Source organism: Trichomycterus rosablanca, chromosome 4, assembly GCF_030014385.1.
Source record: "Trichomycterus rosablanca isolate fTriRos1 chromosome 4, fTriRos1.hap1, whole genome shotgun sequence".
NCBI classification, from domain to species: Eukaryota; Metazoa; Chordata; class Actinopteri; order Siluriformes; family Trichomycteridae; genus Trichomycterus; species Trichomycterus rosablanca.
Window position 1 is genome coordinate 27264823 of NC_085991.1, and position 26306 is coordinate 27291128.

The 26306-nt window shown below is 39.5% G+C and overlaps 2 protein-coding genes across 2 annotated transcripts; one reads left to right on the forward strand and one right to left on the reverse strand.

The window, feature by feature from the left end:
* The first annotated feature begins 50 nt into the window (after positions 1-50).
* Positions 51-14018, forward strand: LOC134312276 (uncharacterized). Its single transcript, XM_062994101.1, has 7 exons — positions 51-163; positions 9406-9539; positions 9638-9745; positions 9850-9903; positions 10043-10201; positions 12425-12547; positions 12630-14018. The coding sequence occupies exons 1-7, from the start codon at positions 88-90 to the stop codon at positions 12666-12668; spliced, it is 693 nt and encodes a 230-aa protein (XP_062850171.1). The 5' UTR covers positions 51-87; the 3' UTR covers positions 12669-14018.
* A 1791-nt stretch (positions 14019-15809) lies between these two features.
* Positions 15810-25696, reverse strand: slx1b (SLX1 homolog B, structure-specific endonuclease subunit). Its single transcript, XM_062994102.1, has 5 exons — positions 25420-25696; positions 22231-22282; positions 21324-21644; positions 21001-21216; positions 15810-16101 (listed from the first exon to the last, which is right to left on the reverse strand). The coding sequence occupies exons 1-5, from the start codon at positions 25590-25592 to the stop codon at positions 16072-16074; spliced, it is 792 nt and encodes a 263-aa protein (XP_062850172.1). The 5' UTR covers positions 25593-25696; the 3' UTR covers positions 15810-16071.
* Between the last annotated feature and the right edge of the window lie 610 nt (positions 25697-26306).

The following is a 26306-nucleotide window of genomic DNA, read 5'->3' on the forward strand; positions in this document are numbered from 1 at the left end:
CGGCATTAAAACGGCCGTTATCAGAAACAAGCAGTTTTCCACAGGGGCGGGACTGTGTAACGGAAAAGTAAAAAACGGTCTGACTGCATGGGGACAGTACACATTTCTCCATCCAGACAACACAATACTCGATTTAAAAGCACAAGAACTGCAGATATGGCAGGTAGGTCATTACAGATGATCTAGTAAAGAGGGAAACGTGTGGAAGTTTGCGGGGTGTTTTGTTTTCTTTTAGTTTGCGGTACTTTTCAGGCCAGTGTAATGTGACGCAGTGTTGCAAAACTCACCATTGAACTCACTGTGTTCACATTCATAAGCCTGTCTGTCCGCCCCATGTCTGTACAGGAATTACGGAGCCCCTTAGGGGTCACTAATGAAAAAATTATATGTGAACACAAAATCCGTACCCTCGGTTTAGTAATCCGTACCCTCGGTTTAGTAATCCGTACCCTCGGTTTAGTAAACCGTACCCTCGGTTTAGTAATCCGTACCCTCGGTTTAGTAATCCGTACCCTCGGTTTAGTAAACCGTACGCACGGATTTGTAAACTGTACTCTTAGTTTAAAGTCCGTCCGCGGTCACGCTATCTGCGCTACAAGTTTTACTGTGCGCCTAAACCCCGTTTTACGGTAATACAGTTGCGAAGCATTGAAGAGGATAAAGCATCTTTTTACAGCTTAATATACTATATATTACATATAATAATATATATTGGCAACAAAAGCACATAACATGGTAAAATTATGCAAATGATGCAAATGGATAATTTTAAAATTCCATTAAAACAAGTGGAATTGTTATAGACCAATTTGAAAGGTCTAATAAAATAAGCAAATCAAATTGTTATCAAATCACTCCACTTTTTTCTTTAAGAGCATTAACTCTTTTATTAATGGAATACATTTCATACATTTTTACTGTAGTAATCTGGGGTGATGGGATAGCAAACTTATTAAAAAGTCAAATCAAAATCTTATCAAATGCCACCCACACAATCATAAATAACACGAGTACTCACCTTGTGATTTTGAGAATATTTTACCTTAGGAATTTAGAATAATAGGATTGCAAACCAATGTAAAGTGAAAGTATAAATGTCTGAGCCTCATAAAGTCAGTAAGTAGAAGCAGAAGTATTCTTCAAGAGTCTTTTAAATGTCAATTAAATAAGCAAATCAAATTATTATCAAATCACCCCATCAGACTCTTGAAGAATACTTCTGCTTCTACTTACTGACTTTATGAGGCGGCACGGTGGCTCGGTGGGTAGCACTGTCGCCTCACAGCAAGAAGGTCCTGGGTTCGATCCCCAGGTGGGGCGGTCTGGGTTCGATCCCCAGGTGGGGCGGTCTGGGTTCTTTCTGTGTGGAGTTTGCATGTTCTCCCCGAGTCTGCGTGAGTTTACTCCGGGAGTTCCGGTTTCCTCCCACAGTCCAAAAACATGCAAGTGAGGTAAATTGGAGATACAAATTGTCCATGACTGTGTTTGACATTAAACTTGTGAACTGATGAACCTTGTGTGAAGATAAACTACCATTTCCTGTCATGAATGTAACCAAAAGTGTAAAACATGACGTTAAAATCCTAATAAACAAACATACTGACTTTATGAGGCTCAGACATTTATACTGTACATTTCACTTTACGTTGGTTTGCAATCCTATTATTCTAAATTCCTAAGGTAAAATATTCTCAAAATCACAAGGTGAGTACTCGTGTTATTTATGATTGTGGGGGTGGCATTTGATAAGATTTTGATTTGACTTTTTAATAAGTTTGCCATCCCATCACCCCAGATTACTACAGTAAAAATGTCTGAAATGTATTCCATTAATAAAACAATTTGATTTGCTTATTTTATTAGACCTTTCAAATTGGTCTATAACAATTCCACTTGTTTTAATGGAATTTTAAAATTATCCATTTGCATAATTTGCATAATTTTACCATGTTATGTGCTTTTGTTGCCAATATACAGTTGTATATTATTATATGTAATATATAGTATATTAACCTGTAAAAAGATGCTTTATCCTCTTCAATGCTTCGCAACTGTATTACCGTAAAACGGGGTTTAGGCGCACAGTAAAACTTGTAGCGCAGATAGCGTGACCGCGGACGGACTTTAAACTAAGAGTACAGTTTACAAATCCGTGCGTACGGTTTACTAAACCGAGGGTACGGATTACTAAACCGAGGGTACGGATTACTAAACCGAGGGTACGGATTACTAAACCGAGGGTACGGATTACTAAACCGTGCGTACGGATTACTAAACCGAGGGTACGGATTACTAAACCGAGGGTACGGATTACTAAACCGTGCGTACGGATTACTAAACCGAGGGTACGGATTACTAAACCGAGGGTACGGATTACTAAACCGTGCGTACGGATTACTAAACCGAGGGTACGGATTACTAAACCGTGCGTACGGATTACTAAACCGAGGGTACGGATTACTAAACCGTGCGTACGGATTACTAAACCGAGGGTACGGATTACTAAACCGAGGGTACGGATTACTAAACCATGCGTACGGATTACTAAACCGAGGGTACGGATTACTAAACCGAGGGTACGGATTACTAAACCGTGCGTACGGATTACTAAACCGAGGGTACGGATTACTAAACCGTGCGTACGGATTACTAAACCGAGGGTACGGATTACTAAACCGAGGGTACGGATTACTAAACCGTGCGTACGGATTACTAAACCGAGGGTACGGATTACTAAACCGAGGGTACGGATTACTAAACCGAGGGTACGGATTACTAAACCGAGGGTACGGATTACTAAACCGTGCGTACGGATTACTAAACCGAGGGTACGGATTACTAAACCGAGGGTACGGATTACTAAACCATGCGTACGGATTACTAAATCGAGGGTACGGATTACTAAACCGAGGGTACGGATTACTAAACCGTGCGTACGGATTACTAAACCGAGGGTACGGATTACTAAATCGAGGGTGCGGATTACTAAACCGAGGGTACGGATTACTAAACCGAGGGTACGGATTACTAAATCGAGGGTACGGATTACTAAACCGAGGGTACGGATTACTAAACCGAGGGTACGGATTTGTCTTCACATATTTTTTTTTCCTTAGTGACCCCTAAGGGGCTCCGTAGGAATCTGTCTGTTTTTGTGTAGATTTAAATCTCAAAACGCAGAAACAGAGCAACAAGCTTGTGTTGAACAATAATCTAAATCAGTGCAATCGGAGAAAAGACATTATCCAGACATCCCAAGTTGCAAAAACTCATTTCAGGGAGGTACCCCCGGACCTCGACCCCGACCCCCCAAACCCCCCTCCCAGAATAATAGCGAAAAACCTCTCGCACACACCAAAGGATATGGGTGATAACAGAACTTTTAGGAGCTGCTAACTGAGCTACTAAGCTAACTGTTCGCGTCACAAACACATTAATGTGTACTACATAGTGCGCTAGATAGTGTGAAAAAGAATAGATTTATGTTCCCTACATAGTGCACTAGATTGTATTTTAGAAAAGAATTTATGTTCCTTACTTAGTGCACTAGATAGTGTACTAGATAATAGACTTATGTTTCTTACATAATGCTTTAGGTAGCATATTAGTTAACGGATTTAGGCTCCCTACATAGTGCACTAAATAGTATTTTAGATATGAATTTATGTTCCTTACGTACTGCACTAGATAGTGAATTAGACAATTGGTTTATGTTCCCTACACAGTGCACTAGATTGTACTGTATATCAGATCACTGATTTATGTTCACTACATAGTGCACTAGAAAGTATAACTAGATGATGATTTGTGTTCCTTACATAGTGCACTAGATAGTGTATTACATAATTAATAATGTTCCCTATATAGTGCACTAGATTGTATATTTGATCATAGATTTATGTTCCCTACTTAGTGCACTAGACAGTATATTAGACAATTGATTTATGTTCCCTACACAGTGCGCTAGATTGTATATCAGATAACGGATTTACGTTCCCTACATAGTGCACTAGATAGTGTATTAGATAATGCATTCATGTTCACTGCTTAGTGCACTAGGCAGTATATTAGACAATTGATTGAGCTGCTCCACGGACAGATTAAAAAGATCATTCATCCCCAGAGCCATTAGGCTCTATAACTCCAGCATTCGTGGACAACGGTGATCACTAAGGACTGAGCGTATATACATGTACAGTATATACAGTATGTGTACTTAAGTATATTCATACACATGCATATGTATGCTAATGTACATATAGTTATGGCTATATTGGCCCAATCCAATGTTTAATACTTGTCACTCATCACTTTATATTTAATATTTAATCTATATTTAATCTAGACCGTGTACTGTATACTTGGAACTGCACCTTCCTGCACTTTTAATTCCATTCGGTTATGTTATTTTGTTTATTACACTCAATCCATTCTCATCATTAATAACTGCTCTGTAGCTATGCGATATATGTAAAACTCAGGTTACATTCAATCTGTCAAAAGTGTTTGTACTTTCTAGAATTATATTGTTGTAATTTGTTTTCTTTATAGTGTGTATTTGATTTGATTTAATGTACAATGCTACTGGGACTCTAATCTCCTTCTGGATCAATAAATTATCTATCTATCTATCTATCTATCTATCTATCTATCTATCTATCTATCTATCTATCTATCTATCTATCTATCTATCTATCTATCTATCTATCTATCTATCTATCTATCTATCTATCTATCTATCTATCTATCTATCTATCTATCTATCTGATTTATGTTCCCTACACAGTGCGTTAGATTGTATATCAGATAACGGATTTAATACACGCAATGGGGAAAAAAAATTTGTGTCGCCTGCGTGCACGTGTGTGTGTGCTCTTAGCCGCTCGTTCTAGATTTCGGGAGATTTTATCTGACTTGCGGGCATCAGGGAGCTGCTATGTATATGCGGGAGACTCCCGGAACTTCCGGGAGACTTGGGATGTCTGCCATTATCTGTCTGTCCATCCACTAAAATAACATCCAGATAAGCAGTACTGGAGGCATAATTTGTTGTGACGTGATCTGTCTGTCTTTCTGTCTACCGACTTTCTGTCTTGTACTATAAATGATCAGCCCTAACATTAAAACAATGCCTAGTAGATCCCATTCAAGTCCCCAAAACAGCTCTGACCAGTGTCTCAAGAACTTGTCATGTTCATTAAACCACTGGTGATAAACCTTTGCAGTGTGGCAGGGTGTATTGTCCTGCTGAAAGAGGCCACTGGCATAAAGGAACATTGTTGCCATGAAGGGGTATGCTTGCTTGCAACAATGTTTAGGTAGGTGGTATGTGTCAAAGTAACATCCACATGAACGCCAGGACCCAAGGTTACATTCTGGTGCCATCTCTTTCCCGACACATGGACCCAGCTGTCCAGTTGATGTAAACAGAAAATGTGATTCATCAGACCATGCCACCTTCTTCATTTGTTTCCTGGTCCTGTTCAGTGCTTACATAATTATTGTAGTTTCTTTTGCCAGTGGACATGGGGTGTTATGTCCACCCCAGCGCCCCCATAGCACCGGCCCTGCATGTTTTACTTAAGTTTCGCCCTAAGCCAGATTCGAACCTAGGGTGGAAAATATGTGAGATGCGCTCTGCCCACTGCACTACTCAAACAGTGGTGTATTAAACACATTGTAATGCTGATATAACCTGCACACACACAACGTTACTTAGACTAAAATTGAACCTTACTTAAAATAACACTCGCCCTGTTACAGGTCCAGAGATAATAAAAAAAATTTGCTTGCGTTGCACTAGGGGTGGGGGTTTAGCTTCACCAAGAATCGACCGAAGTATGGGATAATAAGAAAGGGTTGGTGTACTGTGCACTCGTCTGACGGAACGTGTGTCAGGCAAATATACCCTCCTCAGACACGATTGGGGTCTCCAGAAATGGAAGACGAATTTCCTATGCTAAAGTGGAAGAAGATGCATAAATAAAATAGCAGAAAAATGCCACTGTTAAGAAATAATTAGTGTTACTGCCTGATATCTGGCTCATTGGTGATCTCTAGCAAAAGTATACTCCACCAAGTACTGAGGCCGGGGGTTAAATTTGTCAAGAGAACGTAATGTTATTTATTTAAACTCAAACCTGTGTTGACTTTTTAGTCTGTACAAACATCAAGGTACATAGAAGAGTTACCTGTTTTCTATGGTTGATTAAGGAAAACTTCTGGATATTTAGATGTATTTTAAAACCCACTAAAACAGGTCTGTGATTAGAAGCTGCTGGAGCACAAATGCCAAGCAAGATTTACGTCAGCATGGAGTTAAAAGCTGCTGTGCAAGAAGTGCTGTGCCACTGATCTAAAATTGTCATTCTTAAGCCTTGCTAAAGGTTATTGTAGATCACTTGGATCTACAATGTTTGGCCACAGAGACCAGGACTGATGTTTTAATATTCGACATTAACATTTAAACCCAGCAACTCAAGTATTATGTTCTACGATCATTTTAATGCCAGTTTAAAAAGTAAATGGAATCATAAAGAAAAAAGATGACCTCAAACTTCTTGAATCTTGGATGCAATTGGATGTTTCTGAAGGACAATGACCACAAAAACACACATTAAAACTGGTTTTGAAAGGCTAAAATACACCGATCAGCCATAACATTAAAACCACCTCCTTGTTTCTACACACACTGTCCATTTTATCAGCTTCACTTACCATATAGAAGCACTTTGTAGTTCTACAATTACTGACTGTAGTCCATCAGTTTCATGCTTTTTTAGCCTGCTTTCACCCTGTTCTTCAGTGATCAAGACCACTACAGAGCAGGTATTATTTAGGTGGTAGATCATTCTCAGCACTGCAGTGACACTGACATGGTGCTGGTGTGTTAGTGTGTGTTTTGCTGGTTTGAGTGGATCAGACACAGCAGTGCTGCTGGAGTTTTTAAACACCGTGTCCACTCACTGTCCACTCTGTTAGACACTCCTACCTAGTTGGTCCACCTTGTAGATGTAAAGTCAGAGAAGATCGCTCATCTATTGCTGCTGTTCGAGTTGGTCATCTTTGAGATCTTCATCAGTGGTCACAGAACGCTGCCCTCAGGGCGCTGTTGGCTGGATATATTTTTGGTTGGTGGACTATTCTCAGTCCAACAGGGACAGTGAGGTGTTTAAAAACTCCAGCAGCACTGCTGTGTCTGATCCACTCATACCAGCACAACACACACTAACACACCACCACCATGTCAGTGTCACTGCTGTGCTGAGAATGATCCACCACCCAAATAATACTTACTATGTAGTGGTCCTGTGGGGGTCCTGATCACTGAAGAACAGGGTGAAAGCAGGCTAAAAAGGTATGCAGAGAAACAAATGGACTACAGTTAGTAATTGTAGAACTACAAAGTGCTTCTATATGGTAAATGGAGCTGATAAAATGGACAGTGAGTGTAGAAACAAGAAGGTGGTTTTAATGTTATAGCTGATTGGTGTATATCTTTTAAAATGGTCAAGAATACACTTCATTTTGGCTATAACACCAGCCCCACTTTTGAGAAGACTTCTCACAAGACTTTGAACTACATATACTGTATATCTGTGGACATTTGTGCCCATTCAATCAAAAGAGCATTTGTATGGCCGGGCACTGATGTTGGTAGAGAAAGCCTTAATTGACTGAATGCCCAGTTCATTCCAAAGCTGTTCAGTGGGGCTGAGGTCAGGGTTCTGTGCAGGCCACTGGACAAGCATTTCAAGGTCTTTATAGACTTTGGTTTGTGCACAGGGGCACAGTCATGATGGAACAGTAAAATAACTTTCTGTACACAACTGCTGTAAAGTTAGAAGCGTATCATCCTTTTTATAATTGATTTATTACACCTGTTAGCAATTGCTGTGACTGTAACACAGGAATTCACAAACTAGAAGAGCGGGTCCCCAGATGGCAAAGCGGGATATTCCACTAGCACACCAGCGCTGAGATTGCTGAGATCTAGTGGACACAGTTGGCAGTGCCCACAGCAGACACTAATTGGCCACCTTGTCTGCTGGGTTGGGGAAATGACCCAATTAAGTGGGTAGGGTCTTTAAACGCTGTGTGAGGACCCTGATTAGCAGATAGAGAGGCATCTGTGCAGAAGCACGGGTATAACAAAGGGGTCCGCTAGGACTGCGCATGCGTAGGAGGGCACGTGAGCAGCAAATATGCCCTCCTCGAATGCAATCAGGGATCCACAGCAGCGGAACACAAATTGACTATGCTAAATTGGGAGAAAAAGTGAAAATGCATAAATAAATAGGGAAAAAAACTAGAAGGCGTGTCTCAATACTTTTATCCATATAGTAGTGCATATGGAGTGTATAAAGAGTTAATTCTATACCAGAGAACCAATAAATCTGGTTTATTTTCAGAAATTCTGCCATGAACAGTGACAAAAAGTATCTATAACATAATATTGGATGTTTTATGTATCATTTTGTCCAAGCATATTGTGTAATATTTTCAGAAAACCTACAATAATTAAAGAAGTTTAAAAGAAGACTGTGTTTCAATTATTTAATCACTGCAAAAAATGACATAACATACATGTTAAATATGTGTTTTTAAACTTTGAATTTATGTTACTTTGCTTGTTTTTAAAATAACAGTACGTCTACGTGGGTACTGATTAGGGATGTAACGATGCACCACAAGACAGTTAAAAATCGGTGCACATGTGCCACGATTCGAATCGGTTATTCATTTAAGATGAATCGATATTCACTTTAAACAGCAAAGGGCGCTGGCGCGATTCACCTCGCCTGGTTGACGGCACTTCACAAAGTTGCCAGGTAGGGGATTTTCCAGCCAAATTTATTTATGTGAGGATACTTTCTTTATTTGTAATAAGATAAGATAAGACTTTATTGATCCCCTTAGGGAAATTAACTTGTTACAGCAGTATGAAGACAGGAAAAAAAAGAAAGAAATACAACTAAGTGAAAATATTGCACAAATAGTGTGTAGTTATTTACTCTAAAAAATATCTAAAAAGTAATATATACATTCAGATATGCAAAATATATTATTCACTATTCATTTATTTCTATAATGTTGGATTTGTTTTAAAATTTCATTTCAGTTTTTTTACACAATAAGCATTATTTGGTATAGTTTGTACCTCAGAAATAAAAGGCCATTCATTATTTAGATAAATAAAAGCTAAGCACAAACACAGTATTTTATTTTTTAAAGAGAAATAATAAAAAGAAACTTTGTCATAATTTGTCTTCAATTTCATTTTGTTTAAAAAAATTAGGAAAAATCTAATCGTGACCTCAGAATTGTATCACATCATGGGTAGAGTGTATCGTTACATCCCTAGTACTGACTGCAACTGAATTGCTTTGATTTTATGGCTTTCAGAACAAGCTGAGATACATTTTTCACCTGATGCACTCATTCCTGCTAGTGAAACTGGAGCTCTAGTGGAAGTCAAATTTCAGAAGAACCCCTATCAAGAACAGAAGTATTTGGAGGCAGAACCCAAAGCTTTAGGGGTGTGTAGATAGCATTATCCGTATTTACACCACTTTTCATTTACTACTGTCGTCTGTGTAAGAAACCAACTGAATGTGTGATTCTGTCCTTTCCACAGGTTACTCAAATCATGCTGAGTCTCTTTTACTTAGGTTCTAAATGTGTCGTATGGAATGTGAAGTGGACCACTGTACCAAACATTGTCAGTGCTTGCCTGTCTTCAGTCGTAAGTATTAACCACTAATTAAAGAGTCACTCTGGTATTTTGTTGTCATATTCATTATTTTGGATACACTGTTTGATAGTGTGAATTTACTTTCTATGCTGTAGAGCTTAATAGCTGGTAGCGTGGCGTTAGCTGCTCAGACTCTTCACCTTCCCACAGTAAGCAAATACAATCTGAATGCACCCTGGAAACAAACATTTACATTCAATTTAATTAAATTCACAATCACAGCATTAATGTCTGATTAATGAGCATTTCAGACTGTGTTCATGTCTCTGTGTTCATGTTGTCTGATAGCTGAAGGCCTGTTTGGGGATGCAGGTTGTGGCATGTGCATTCTCAGTTATCTGCTTTATCATCAGCTCAGCTTTAATGGTAGACTACAGTATGTACAGCGAATGCTGGTACCCCTACCACAACGTCACTACACAAGAAAGCTTATGTGAGAGAATGACGGTAAGGCAGTTTTTATTCCATCACGTTATTTCATGAACATATTTTTTTTGTGTAATTACAATACGATACACAGCAACACCACTTATGCACTGACTGTGCCATTGTTTCCTATGGAAGGAGACCCTGCTCCCCTTGCCGCTGCGCTACCTTGAGCAGCATGTACCGTGCAGATTTACCTCTTTGCCACCTGGTTTTTACAGCTTGCCGCTGAGCTCAGTGTTCAATCTAACCCAGTCTGCCACCTTTTCAAATTGCCGCCAATGAGACAAATTATTTATTTGACAGTCAGAAGAGTCACACAGACATGGCAGGGAGAGACTGCTTTTGTTGTAACATGATACTGTTAAAAAATACAGCATAAGACTAGTGAACTGTGAAATGGGGACTGGGTTTGCATTATGGATATCAATCCCAAGTTTACTAATCCTTGATTTACTTGTTGTGACTTTGTAGCTCCTTAATAAGCCTGAATTTCACCCTTTGACTGAAGCAATACAGTTTCATGAACGCCTTTTATTCTTTTGCCGAGTGACTAACACATGCCCCCTCCGACATGTGTGCAGTAGCCGACTGCATCTTTTTACCAGCACGAGGCGAGTTCATATGTGAATCAGCTTTTGTGTATGAAGAGACACACCCTGATTCCTATTATCCATCGACTCTATGCAGGCACCATCAATCAGCCAGCAGAGATCATAATTGCATCAGTTATGAGGTCCCCTCCAGCACCCTGCCCTTGAACATAAGCCAATCATTATTCATGTAGGCACTCAGCTTGCCAAATGGCAAAGCTGAGTTTCGAAACGATGAGTTTGGAATGTCAGCTCTGGTGTGCTAGCGTGTTTTACCGCTGCGCCACCTCAGCACCCAACTTTATTATTTTGAAAGGGGTATTAAATCTTATTAAAAAGCTATGAAGCCACAACAGGTGATTGGACAATTAATAAACGTGAGCATGCTATTTAAAAAGAACACCATTTTATACTTTACTAGTCACCATGCCATATTTTTTCAATGTTACGTTGAATACAACAGTTCGGGTTTTTGTGAAACAGAATCAGTTTCTCTCCATCATGTTTGTGCTTTGCTTTTGGCTACATCGTATAAACAATTGATCTCATTGGCAATGCTTTGAAAAGGTCAGCAGCAAACTAACTTTGAGCACAGTGGCAAGCTGTAAAAATCGAGCGTCAAAGCAGTAAATCTGCCTTTGATGCCTTACTTAACAATGCCGGCGCCAGTGCAAAAGTGGTTTTGCCGTGGATCGTTTGAATGCAGCTTGATTCTTGGTTATGTCTCTTCTTGCTTTAATAACAGCACCAATCCTGTCAGATATGGATTCCACCAATGCCTTGAGATATACAGTAGTTGATGTACAGTTGACATATTAGTCATCTACAGTCTAATAACTTGAATAACCTTAATCACTGTAGCCAAATGTTTTAAGGACAGATTTTAACAAAAGTCTCTTCCAGACTGAAAAAGGTCAAACAGGTCAACAAACAAAAACACCTGTGTTGGCTGGTCAAAAGCTCCTGCACAGAGATGGTGAATAATGGAGATCAGTGTTTGACTCTATGTATGTGGTACTGATCTCTGTGTGAACCCGCCTCGTGCAGGTGGCTGTTGCACACGTGTCGTAGGGGGTGTGCATCATATGGCCCAGTTAAGTCAGTACAGGGAGCTGTAACAGTAAAGGACATACAGATCCTGCTGGATGACAGAGCTGAGTTTCAAACCGACGAGTTTGAAATGTCTGGTGTGCTAGTGTGTTTTACCGCTGTGCCACCTGAGCACCTTTTAAAACACTTTAAAACCCCTACTTCAAAACTTCACTGATATGTTCAAAATTGGTGCACTTTAATAGACTGACCAGGATAAAGCAATGATTGAAAATTAATGAATAAATAAACTAATGATAATGATTAAAATAATAATATATAATTAAAACAATGGAAGAGAGCCTCCGTAGGCTTCCTCCAGGTACTCTGGTTTTCTTTGCACCTTCCCAAAAACACACAGATGGTGAATTTGCTACTCTAAATTGCCCTTAGTTGTAAATAGATGAGTAAAAGAATTAGTGTGTTGCCTTTTGAAAAACTGTTTCTCTAAAAGAATGGCATTTAAAAAAAAGTCTTAAATAAAAGCACAAAAGGGGCTATTAGCAAACGCATATGAATAATATAACTACACACATCCCTATTTTCTTCTTTTTCTTTACAGTACATATATGAACATATCATTGGTATAGAGATGCTAGTGCAAGCGACTCAGGTTGCTCTCTCTGCCACCTTAGCTGCCTTCTGCTGCAAAGTGATTCAGTGCTGCTCACCCAGGAGTAATGTGGTAAGAATCGAGTCACACAGCACTGCACACATGAGTTCCACAGTGATCATTGCTAATCTTTTAACTTTGTTTCTTCTTTCAGCCCGTGATAGTGGTGAACGCACCCCCAGCAGCTCAGTGATCTCAAGGAATCACACCAATCTGTTAACAAAATTTGACTAACTGTTGTGTTGTGACTAACTGAATGTGTTTAAATATAACTAATGCATATTATACTCACACAAACGTATATACTGGGTTTCTAACAAATATTAATGAAGTGTTCCAGCATTATTTAACCAAATATCAAACCACTATATGTGTTGTGTAAGTTTTAGATTACCTTGGACAAAAATGTTAATATTTACTTGAAACTCACTTATAATAGAAGAATCTGGCAGTTGGGGAAATCAAGAAATGTGTGTATGAACTATAGATTTTATTCAAAGACGATGTTCTAAACACATCCTGCTTAGAATGCCTGAATGCTGAATCAAGTAGTTTCTCAATGTTCTAATTGATTTATTATTGTTCACCACTGGTTGGTTTCTTTTCCTCCTGTTCATAGAGACTGGGGTAGCAACATAGTCAGTTGATGAAAAAAAATATTGTAAGCTTACTGAATGTGACACTTAGCAAATCATGTAATAAATCAGTTATTCGTAATAAAGCATATGCTTCCAACTTTGTGGCATCAGTTTAGAGAAGGCTGTTTTACTTTTTTCAGCTTGGCTATGCCACTATGCACAAAACAAGGTCCATAAAGACATAGTTTAACAGTGGTCTGCACAGGGCCTGAACCTTAATCCCACAGAACATCTTCAGAATTAATTGAAACGTCAGCTGTACAACAAGGCCCCATTGTCCAACATCAGTACCAGACTGTTGTGCTGAATGAGTGCACATTTCAACAGACACACTTCATGTTCATGAAGATCATGCCAAAAGAGTGAAGGCTGTTATAGCTGCAATGTGACAACTCTATAACAATGCTTGTGGTTTCTTATTTAAAGACTTTTATTGTTGTATAACAAAATCTCCACTGTATCTTGTTTTGTTGAGTACAATTATCAATTTAATTGAGTGACTGCCCTTCAATTTCTTTTATAACTGAGTTTTGAGTTTTTACATTCCTTAGTACAGTGAAACATCATTGTTACTTGTAATAATAACATAAAAACATAAATTTTTTATGTTGTACACTTTCTGGTCACTATTAACCCATTATATGTTTATGATAATCATTTATACATATATTCATATGGTACATATATAGGCTGCTATAGGTATATATTCATATACCTCATATTGTTTAAATGATTTACTCATGTAAAAACATGGACTGTGACATTTATGTATAAACATTTATAGACATTTAAATGCCGGCTATAAAATATACAGGCAGAATAATACATCATTCTTATGAAGCCTATTTCCAGAAAGGTTGGGACTGTTTCTGTAAAATGAAATAAAAACAAGAATCTGTCATATATTCATTCTCTTAAAACTTTGGTTAACTACTAAGTACAAGGAAATTTTGTCTGACCAGCCTGATTGTATATTTTGGAATTTGATATCTGCAACACAAAAAAATTAAGACAGATGCAAAATGTATACTTAATCATTCATGGTTGGGTATGAAAGGATCCACCAAATGGGATGGGCAGTGGCTTACCACTTTGTGAACTGAATTGTCAGTCAGTTCTCAGTGCAAGATTGCAAATAATTTAGTCTTGTACCATCTACCATCCCATAATATTGTGAAAAGATTCAGGAAATCCAGAAAAATTCTCAGTCTGTTTATAGCAAGGCTGGAAACCACTGTTGAACTGACATGGGTGTTTAAGCCCCAGTCGGCACTGATAATACATCAGTGCCCATGGCATGGGTGACTTACATATGTGTGAGGGTACGATTGACTTATATTGGGATTTTAGAGATGTGCTGCCATCAGTGCCATCAAGCCGTCTGCAATATTTACAGAATAAACAACACCATGACTGACGCACCACTACATTCATCATAGACTATGCTATACTTTCTGTATCAACTAATTATATGTTTTTGTAATAAACACTTTGTATTAAATTTAGGGCTGTCAAACGATTAAAATTTTTAATCGCGATTAATCTCAGAATTTCATATAGTTAATCGCGATTAATCGCATTAAAAAAAAATCTGTGTAAATGTTATAGAAAACAAGGATTTTTAAGTGAAATGTTACAATTAAAATGGTGAACACATTTTATGCTAAATGTACTGATGTTAAAAACTGCTGGGACAAGAGAAAACTGTAAGGGAGTTTTATTCACTCACATACTAGGCAGTAAATGTCAGATTGTAGGTTAGAATTTCTCCATCAGCAAACATTGTAGATCAGCGGTGCTTTAGGTGGGATAAGGCGTAGTTATTGTATCAGACTTGTCTGTGGTTGTATCGTGACGATGGTTTGATGGACGTTTCTACACGAAGTGAGTGTGTTTTGACCCTTTGGGGCTTCCATAGTTCATGAACTAACGTGCTCGACTCAGCTTTCCGGTATTCGGTACAGAAGAAGAAGTTAATTAAGTGTAATAAAGTGTTCTGCTCCCGACAACTTGTGAATATAGCGTGTATTTATTTCTTTATTAAGCAAGTGCATCACTACCACGATCGGTTACATTATGTTAACAAACCGCAAATGAAAAACGGTGGCAAGTCCGACATTAAAACGTTTGTTCTACCAGTCAAGTGTCAACATGAACTAGAATTTGCGTTAATGGCACTAATTTTTTTAATCGCGTTAAATTGAGGTCGCGTTAATGCGTTATTATCGCGTTAACTTTGACAGCCCTAATTAAATTTAATAAAAATGCAAAATAGAATAATTTTTACTGGTGGTCTCAGACTGTTGCTCCCTCTCTATATCCTTGCAAATGACTACATCAATGGTTGTAACAATGCTGTGACCACATTGTTGTATTTGCTGAGTACCACATAATAATAATGTTTTTGGTTGAGCACATAGCCACTGATGCACCCCTGCTTTCACATTATCATCACATAAAAATCTTCTTCCCCTTAAAGCTTCTTTGAGCTGTCCAAAAGGTGGAAATTAAATGGTGCTAAATCCAGACTATAAGCTCTCTCCAATTACTACTCCTCCCACCCATGTTTTGAACGAAAATGTAAAAGGGCTGAAACTTTTTGAAGATCCCTTGTGTATATATATATAAACTACAAAAATCAGTAAAAGGCAAGAAACAGATACATCAATACAAAAAATATTTTATTTATTGTTCCATAAATATTTTTACACCAAGAATTCATACTGCAAGACTAGAATATGTTTAAAAACACAAAGGCATTATTACAATTCATTTAGTTTTCAGTGTCATAAAAGTGTTGATTTTAAAAACATGATTTTAGATCATTAGAGCATAATATAAAACCAGAGGTCATTCTACACTCGTGTCTTAATTGAATGTTCTCTAATTAGCAAACAGAAAACCTTTCAGTTTCTCCATACGAGTTGGGAATTGAAACCAATGCTTGACCTGATCTGTTTACATCTGTAACTCATCTGCCCAGTGGCTCTGTTGAAAAACAAATGACAAAGATATTTGGATGAGAAATCTAATTACATTTTAGCATTATCATTTAACAAGATCATGCACATCTTTAGAAGGATATGCATTAATGCATTAGGTCTATGAAGAAAGTGAATTGTTAAAACAATACAACATACTAAATAACACTTGGCTGGCATGTGTATGGTCCTGCTTCCAAATGACAACCATCTGACAACAGATTTCTAAATAACTAGAATGACTAGAAATCTTAATCTAATGCTGTACTTTACTTTAAAAGTGATTTTAAATAAAGCCAAGATTGTACCAAATGTACCTAAATGTAAACCAGATGTGTATTCATCCTATTTCCGCTGAAATCATACCGCTAGCACCGCTAGCAATCATAGAAGCATCCCTCTCTGACCACGCACAGTTTTTTACCTGCCTGCAGTGGAGTCTCAGTAAGCGCTGCATTGTGTTTGGACAGAGATCCTAAACCCTGCAGATTATCCATTGTTAGTGTGACCACTTTGACCAGACAGCAGAGGCCATAGCCGTTTCCCTCCCAATAGCACAACTGGGATTCAAACTCTGATCTCAGCCAAAATAAATAAAAAATAAAAAAACAGTATGCACTGAACTCTGCTCTCAGCGGTGGTGAGATAGTACATTAGATCGCTGTGCCAACCAAGCACCGTAACCCAGGAGGAATCAGTCTGGTTTACCAAACTACGCTTGTAACGATACCATCTCCAAAAATGCATGTCAGCAAGAAGCGAGCTATCCAAGCAGTTTGTGCACTGATATGCAGTGAAAAAGCAAAGAGTAAAAATAAATGAATCTGGGTGAAGGAGTAGATTTGGCTATGCAACCAGCCAGAGAGTTGAAGGTAAACACTTTTGTAATGCAACATTGGTATTACGGCTTGGCATGAGCGATAAGGTCACAAATACTGTAAAGCTTGTGTGTGTGCCGATGTATTCTGATAGAAACTATATTATGCCCCACACATTTGGGCTACAACTCTTCACCCGGGTTTCCCCTCACTCTGTGTCTCAATGGCAGTAGTTCGACACCGCACTCACTTCCAGTCACAATCTGCTCGTAACACTTTTCACACTACATGATTTTGGGATCCAGATATTTAGCATGCTAGATATTTTTCTTTAGTCTGCGAGTGATTTGCGAGCCAATCAGATTGAGTTGATGAACCATCTTGCTTTATTATTTGCCTGATGATCAAAATATTTCAACAATTTTCTTTTATTGTGTTCCACAGATTGATGTACTTTAGAGCAGTGTTTCTCAACCTTTTTTCCGTCACGGCACCCTTTGAAAGTATGCAAAATGTCAAGTCACCCCAGTCTAAAATGTATTAAAAAACGTACACTCTGCAAGCCCTTGGACTGCTAACACACACGCACACACACCATAAGGTGTCATTTGGGGGGGGGGGTAAACGTGACTTAATTTTAATGGGAAACCTGAGCCTGGGATGATGCACACAATCGCCCTATTCTGGCAGGGATGGATGAGAGGCAGAAATGGGGCTCCTGGTCCAGAGCCCTCGGTCGCTCCCTGTACTTGTTCTTGATGTAAGTTAGGCTCGAAAAGCTCAGTTCGTGCCATGAACGAATCAGATTTAACATAATTAAACAAGTTTATAGTTTATTTCTCAATTATTTGTCATTATACTAAGAGCACTGCTTCTTTTCTGCATGTTCTCTCTGTAGCTCGGTTACGGCTCTCTCAACTCAAAACGAGCTTTATTGACATGACAAATAAGGACATTTGTATCGCCAAAGCAAGTTAGAGAGAAATAATAAAAATAACAATAAGAAAGAACAAATTTATACAAAACAGTTACATGTGCAAAAAAATATAAAATAGAATAAAATATGAATAAAAACAGTGCAAAATAATAACAAAAATTTTTTATATTTACAGTAATGAGGTAATAACGATCAGTTTGTGTGTGTGCGTGTCTCTCTCTTGCGTGTGTGCGTGTCTCTCTCTTTTGTGTGTGTGTGTCTTTATATATTAATAATTTAAATATTAAATTATTAATATTTTATTCTATTTTATATTTTTTGCACATGTAATTGTTTTGTATATTTTTGTTCTTTCTTATTTTTATTTTTATTATTTCTCTGTAACTTGCTTTGGCAATACGAATGTCCTTATTTGTCATGCCTATAAAGTTTCTTTTGAGTGTCTCTCTCTCGCGCTCTGTGTGTGTGTGTGTGTGTGTGTCTCGCTCGCTCCACGCGCTCCGTTTTCGGATTTGAATTTCGATAATAAACAGCTCTTATTATGATTAATTCCCTCTACTGATGGAAGCGGACTGGGTGGATTACAGCTGAACTGCGCAGAAATAAACATATATACAGGGGTTGGACAAAATAACTGAAACACCTGGTTTTAGACCACAATAATGTATTAGTATGGTGTAGGGCCTCCTTTTGCGGCCAATACAGCGTCAATTCGTCTTGGAAATGACATATACAAGTCCTGCACAGTGGTCAGAGGGATTTTAAGCCATTCTTCTTGCAGGATAGTGGCCAGGTCACTACGTGATGCTGGTGGAGGAAAACGTTTCCTGACTCGCTTCTCCAAAACACTCCAAAGTGGCTCAATAATATTTAGATCTGGTGACTGTGCAGGCCATGGGAGATGTTCAACTTCACTTTCATGTTCATCAAACCAATCTTTCACCAGTCTTGCTGTGTGTATTGGTGCATTGTCATCCTGATACACGGCACCGCCATTGGATGCACATGGTCCTCCAGAATGGTTCGGTAGTCCTTGGCAGTGACGCGCCCATCTAGCACAAGTATTGGGCCAAGGGAATGCCATGATATGGCAGCCCAAACCATCACTGATCCACCCCCATGCTTCACTCTGGGCATGCAAAAGTCTGGGTGGTACGCTTCTTTGGGGCTTCTCCACACCGTAACTCTCCCGGATGTGGGGAAAACAGTAAAGGTGGACTCATCAGAGAACAATACATGTTTCACATTGTCCACAGCCCAAGATTTGCGCTCCTTGCACCATTGAAACCGACGTTTGGCATTGGCACGAGTGACCAAAGGTTTGGCTATAGCAGCCCGGCCGTGTATATTGACCCTGTGGAGCTCCCGACGGACAGTTCCGGTGGAAACAGGAGAGTTGAGGTGCACATTTAATTCTACCGTGATTTGGGCAGCCGTGGTTTTATGTTTTTTGGATACAATCCGGGTTAGCACCCAAACATCCCTTTCAGACAGCTTCCTCTTGCGTCCACAGTTAATCCTGTTGGATGTGGTTTGTCCTTCTTGGTGGTATGCTGACATTACCCTGGATACCGTGGCTCTTGATACATCACAAAGACTTGCTGTCTTGGTCACAGATGCGCCAGCAAGACGTGCACCAACAATTTGTCCTCTTTTGAACTCTGGTATGTCACCCATAATGTTGTGTGCATTGCAATATTTTGAGCAAAACTGTGCTCTTACCCTGCTAATTGAACCTTCACACTCTGCTCTTACTGGTGCAATGTGCAATTAATGAAGATTGGCCACCAGACTGGTCCAATTTAGCCATGAAACCTCCCACACTAAAATGACAGGTGTTTCAGTTATTTTGTCCAACCCCTGTATATAGCGGCTCCCAGGAGCGCGACTCGGTTCCTTTTGTTCATTTTAAAGAGCCGTTTAATAGAATCGGATCGTTCGCGAACGACTCATCACTATCAGAATATTTTTGACAGCACCCCTGACGAAGCCAGACGGCACCCCAGGGTGCCACGGCACCCTGGTTGAGAAAGGCTGCTTTAGAGCACAGACTTCAAAGGCTCTTAAAATGCTCATGTGGGCCATTTGCGGGCTGCACTTATACCTAATACTTTTAGGCTTATTATTTTTGTATTAATGACTGTGTTTAGATATTAGAGATATACTTTATTTGTCATATATACATATACAGATGTACAGTACAATGAGATTCTTTCTTCGCATATCCCAGCTTGTTTGGAAGCTGGGGTCAGTGCACAGGGTCAGCCATCGTACGGCGCCCCTGGAGCAGACAGGGTTAAGGGCCTTGCTCAAGGACCCAACAGTGGCTGCATAGCAGAGCCTGGATTTGAACCGCCAATCTTCCAGTTGATAGCCCAAAGCTCGACCCACTAGGCTACCACTGTCCTCGCTGATACTGGTTTTTAACCTCTGCTGAAGCCATTGAGGCCCTGGTGATTGAGGCCCCTTTAGATAGCCAATCTAACAATCTAGACCAGTGGTCCCCAACCACTGGTGGTCATTTATTACTGGGCCGCACAGAAAGAATAAATAATTAGAGATCGCTACCAAAGCAATAAAAACACTGCTTCCATTTCCAACATCCTATCTTTGTGAAAAGGAATTTTCTGCAGCGATGGCAACCAAAACAAGGTTACGGAGTACACTAGACATAAAGAACACACTTTGGGTGTTACTGTCTCCTATCACCCTTAGTTCCTACTGATTTTCCATCATTAGCAAGTAGTATTGTTATGCACTTTGTGTTTTCTATTATGCTCGTCGTACAATTTTATTTTAAATCCTCCCGCCCCTGCCAGTCCGTGAAATTATATCTTATATGAAACCGGTTTGTGGTGCAAAAAAGGTTGAGGACCACTGATCTAGACTATTATTTTCATCTGCATTTCCCCAGCCAGTCTTTTATTTAAATTGTCAGCATTTTTTCAATTTGGTACTACACAAAGAAGTACATAAACCATAAGTGGATCAGATCATTTCAGCAGTCTCGTACCATTTTCTACAGAGGCACACAGCATTGGCGATTGTGATTCTGTCATACAGTGTGAGGTGTACAAATTCTTTGACTTATTGATGTGCATACTAGGCTTTACTAATCACAATTAACAGACTGACATTTGGTAGCTTTTACCTGAGAGGAATATGAGGTAATCTCTTCTAGATCGCCATAGCAGCCATTTTTGCGTCGAATCAGATTTCCCCACAGCACCGAGTTATGGCAGCCAGGACACTCGCCTTCCACAGGAAGCAGATGACTGGGCTCTGACTTTAAGAAATGTTTAGCCAGGCAAATAAGATGACAGACCATCTTACAGGATGGAATGAAGCAGGGCAGCCTATCTGCAGCCTACATGGAAAAGAACAGACCATGCTATTTATAGTTACTCAAAAACCCTTCTGATACAGCACAAAACAGGGCTTAAGAAATTAATCATGATTGAGGTGTAAACCTACCTTCATAATTCCTTTACACAATAAGCATCGTTCCACCCAGCCCTCCTCTTGCTCCTTGTCACTTTGTTGCTGTTTCTTTTTAGCCCGTACACAGCCAAAAGCTAAAGGGATATGAAGTGGTGGCTGCAGCCCAGGCTCAAAATCCATCCGGTACTCCTGCCTTAGCCAACGTACGGTGAGGGGCAGACGGCTCCACGGCGCTACCCGGAGCATGTTGGAAAGCACACGCCAGTGGAACTGCAGGCTAGACTCTTTGCAGGTGCGCCGTGTCACGTGGGAGAGGCGGCGAGAGCTGTGGGGATGCTGCCACGCCCATTCAAACTAGGGTAAAATAAAAGAGCACACGTTGGAATACATTCTTAACATTTAACAGATACCTTTATAGAAAGGATTTTACAATCTGACTGACTAGAATGCAAGCAACTATTCAACAATGCCAATTTCAACAGTTCATTACCTTGACTGCCGAGCTACATAGCCCCGAGATGCAAAAAAAACTTTATTCTGCCTTTATTCTTCAGTAGCATCATTCTGCATGATTATATATTGTACTAACTAGCCTGTTATCATAAACTAATTTTAATTCAAGAGTTTTAGGTTTAGCCTGTGTAAAAATGTCATCATTAATAAACATACTAATAAAGCATTGGCAGTGAATACATTTGTATCAGAGTTAGCCATGACATTTCATGATGTTTGTTACAATACAGTCATGTCAAAACATTAGGAAAAAAGTGCTCGAAAACAATAACAGGAGAATTGCAGTTACATTATTAATGATATTATTAATATCCATAATTATAGTAATATGCAAATATAGGTTAAATATTGGTAATGCTCTATTAACAAATGCTTAAGCATTGGAAAAACAGGAATAAAAAAGAAATGAAAGATAAAACACACCTACCCTTAGAGCTGCAATATCAGATGGAAACCCATGGACGATGAGCACCATCTCCCTAGAATTATATAGAGAACAGCATTTCACTACTTTTAAAATAATCCATCATGATTTAAGTACACCTGTCCTGAACTTGCACTCACTGACCACTTTAATGCTTAGCACATGAATGCTATGTTAGGTATACACTTTCAGACTGCACCCACCATGCACAATTTGTAGGAAAAGAGCCACCATAGACAAGTTAATACTTGGGTAGAGGATTGTTCTGTGCGCTGTAGTGAATCCACCAGACACAGCAGCACTTCTGGGGTTTAAACAGTGTTCACAGTTTGTTATTTAAGACACATCCACTGTATTCTTACAACTTGTACAGCTTCCAATACAACTTTGCAAACTACTTGAAATTACAAGGCTTCTTCATTAAAGCATTTCCAGGCCATAAAAGACAAATACACCATACAAATACAAGTTTTGATTGGTCTCCAGTGTCTATTTGTTTGCTCTTGGCACTCTAGTTTATAGTATTATAAAAAATGTAAACCCTCATTAAAAAGATACATATAACCACATACAGTGTATCACAAAAGTGAGTACACCCCTCACATTTCTGCAAATATTTCATTATACCTTTTCATGGGACAACACTATAGATATGAAACTTGGATATAACTTAGAGTAGTCAGTGTACAACTTGTATAGCAGTGTAGATTTACTGTCTGCTGAAAATAACTCAACACACAGCCATTAATGTCTAAATAACTGGCAACATAAGTGAGTACACCCCACAGTGAACATGTCCAAATTGTGCCCAAAGTGTCAATATTTTGTGTGACCACCATTATTATCCAGCACTGCCTTAACCCTCCTGGGCATGGAATTCACCAGAGCTGCACAGGTTGCTACTGGAATCCTCTTCCAATCCTCCATGATGACATCACGGAGCTGGTGGATGTTAGACACCTTGAACTCCTCCACCTTCCACTTGAGGATGCCCCACAGGTGCTCAATTGGGTTTAGTCCATCACCTTTACCTTCAGCTTCCTCAGCAAGGCAGTTGTCATCTTGGAGGTTGTGTTTGGGGTCGTTATCCTGTTGGAAAACTGCCATGAGGCCCAGTTTTCGAAGGGAGGGGATCATGCTCTGTTTCAGAATGTCACAGTACATGTTGGAATTCATGTTTCCCTCAGTGAACTGCAGCTCCCCAGTGCCAGCAACACTCATGCAGCCCAAGACCATGATGCTACCACCACCATGCTTGACTGTAGGCAAGATACAGTTGTCTTTGTACTTCTCACCAGGGCGCCGCCACACATGCTGGACACCATCTGAGCCAAACAAGTTTATCTTGGTCTCGTCAGACCACAGGGCATTCCAGTAATCCATGTTCTTGGACTGCTTGTCTTCAGCAAACTGTTTGCGGGCTTTCTGGTGCGTCAGCTTCCTTCTGGGATGACGACCATGCAGACCGAGTTGATGCAGTGTGCGGCGTATGGTCTGAGCACTGACAGGCTGACCTCCCACGTCTTCAACCTCTGCAGCAATGCTGGCAGCACTCATGTGTCTATTTTTTAAAGCCAACCTCTGGATATGACGCCGAACACGTGGACTCAACTTCTTTGGTCGACCCTGGCGAAGCCTGTTCCGAGTGGAACCTGTCCTGGAAAACCGCTGTATGACCTTGGCCACCATGTTGTAGCTCAGTTTCAGGGTGTTAGCAATCTTCTTATAGCCCAGGCCATCTTTGTGGAGAGCAACAATTCTATTTCTCACATCCTCAGAAAGTTCTTTGCCATGAGGTGCCATGTTGAATATCCAGTGGCCAGTATGAGAGAATTGTACCCAAAACACCAAATTTAACAGCCCTGCTCCCCATTTACACCTGGGACCTTGACACATGACACCAGGGAGGGACAACGACACATTTGGGCACAATTTGGACATGTTCACTGTGGGGTGTACTCACTTATGTTGCCAGCTATTTAGACATTAATGGCTGTGTGTTGAGTTATTTTCAGAAGACAGTAAATCTACACTGCTATACAAGTTGTACACTGACTACTCTAAGTTATAAAACGGATAGTTCCGGTCCTAAAATCTGATTGGCTGAGCCGCGTTCGAAGCCGTTGTAAAATCCCAGATAAACGCACACCTATGACCACCTCACATCATTCCATATTAATACGCCACTGAATAGAAAAAATTAATGTTATTTTCGCCCTCATGTTGCCTAGCAACACTGTTAATCGAACTATTTTGCGTCGCGGAAGAATGCTTTATTGTAAGTTTATACACAATAAATACATTTATGAATTAAACATTGTTGTATTTATTATATTTTATGTTGACCGCCGTTTTATAAAAGCAATAAGCCACTCGAGACCGTGTGTTACTGCTATGATTTTAGCACGGGGAAAGAAGTTTTAGAAAAACGTCATCCACGTGCTAAAATCACAGTAATGCACAGCCTCTCGTGGCTTATTGCTTTATTTTATATCCAAGTTTCATGTCTATAGTGTTGTCCCATGAAAAGATATAATAAAATATTTGCAGAAATGTGAGGGGTGTACTCACTTTTGTGATACACTGTATATTACCACCCAATGAAATGTAAATAAAACATAAAGCAAATCTTTACAACCACAAAATCAATTCAATTGTTGGAGCAATAAGTAACAATTGAGGTTTAACATGCTGCCAATGTTGGGCCCTTTAGATCTGTCTTTCACTTGTAATTTTCTTTAGGTAAAAATAATTTGCCAAATACCTAAGAATAGTCCACCAACCAAAAACATCCAGCCAACAGTGCCTCATGGGCAGCGTCCTGTGACCACTGGTGAAGGTCTAAAAGATGACCAACTCAAACAGCAGCAATAGATGAGTGACCGTCTCTGACTTTACATCTACAAGGTGGACCAACTAGGTAGGAGTGTCTAATAGAGTGGACAGTAAGTGGACACAGTATTTAGAAACTCCAGCAGCGCTGCTGTGTCTGATTCACCCATACCAGCACAAGCTTTGTTTTTTTTGTTTTTTTTTTATTCATTGTCTGTATTTCCACCACTTTATCCTAGTTAAGGTCACAGTGAGTCAGATTCAGGGCTGTAGGGCGACAGTGCAACCCACCTAATCATCCAAAACGGTCAGTGAGTGTCTAAATGCGGTAATATTTAAAAGCTGTTAGTGGTTGTTTACCATGGTCCTCTGCCGCTGGTCTTCTTTGCTCCCCCTTTGTGTCTGCCGGCGTTGTGTTGCCCGATCCTTCGCTCCGGATTCACCGTGAAGCCGATGTAGATGCGCCCTTTAAATTTGGGGTTGGTGCAGTACAGCATGTACACCCCAAAAAAGCTCTCCACCTCCACCACCATAGCAACATACGATCTTAAACCTCCTTAAGTTAAAGCCTAGTAATCTACTACATCATGTAGCTTTAACTTGCAATGTTATCATCATGCCAGGACAAACTGATACATTTAGTTTCCACAGAATACTATAATTAAAATTATAATAATCTAACGTTAAGCCAAATAATTGACCTGCAAAGTGTAATTAAACCAGCACACCATTTTAGTCACTGGTCAGTAGTGTACTCCATTTGTGTACAAGTCCTTTAATTTGAAAATAACGCTCTTGGTTGTACGTTCGGTTCATTAGACACACACTTACCGCCTGACGAATTTCATGTCTAACGTATTTTAAGATACATTGAGAACCTAAAAAACATCAAGAATTTACTTATATTTTATATCTTTTTTTAATATTGCTCGCAATGAGGGTGAAAACGTACTGTTTTTACTCAGTTTTACACGTATTTTCTGTCAGGCAAATATACAAGCTCAACAGCTTCTGAGCTTCTCTGTGCTGTGTTCAACTACCACCAAGCTTCCCTACACCCTACAAAGTAAACTATAAGTGCGGTTTTTTTTTCACGTTACACAAAACACTAATTTTCTAAAAATGCTTTTTGAATTTCAAAAGTTACTCAATTCGTTAATTTTTTTTAAATGTGTTTTATCCTGGTCTGGGTCACAGTGGGTCATAAGCCACCCAGAGCCATTCGCTCACATCCATGACCAAAGACT

Excerpts from the sequence above, each read along its gene's own strand:
- LOC134312276 (XM_062994101.1), top strand. The coding sequence starts at position 88 with ATGGGGACAGTACACATTTCTCCATCCAGACAACACAATACTCGATTT. Across the intron at positions 9,540-9,637 it reads CAGAACCCAAAGCTTTAGGG|GTTACTCAAATCATGCTGAG; the intron begins GTGTGTAGATAG and ends TCCTTTCCACAG. Across the intron at positions 9,904-10,042 it reads AGACTCTTCACCTTCCCACA|CTGAAGGCCTGTTTGGGGAT; the intron begins GTAAGCAAATAC and ends GTTGTCTGATAG.
- slx1b (XM_062994102.1), bottom strand. The coding sequence starts at position 25,592 with ATGGTGGTGGAGGTGGAGAGCTTTTTTGGGGTGTACATGCTGTACTGC. Across the intron at positions 22,283-25,419 it reads ACCAGCGGCAGAGGACCATG|GGAGATGGTGCTCATCGTCC; the intron begins GTAAACAACCAC and ends ATATAATTCTAG. Across the intron at positions 16,102-21,000 it reads TTACCTCATATTCCTCTCAG|AGCCACTGGGCAGATGAGTT; the intron begins GTAAAAGCTACC and ends GTTTTTCAACAG.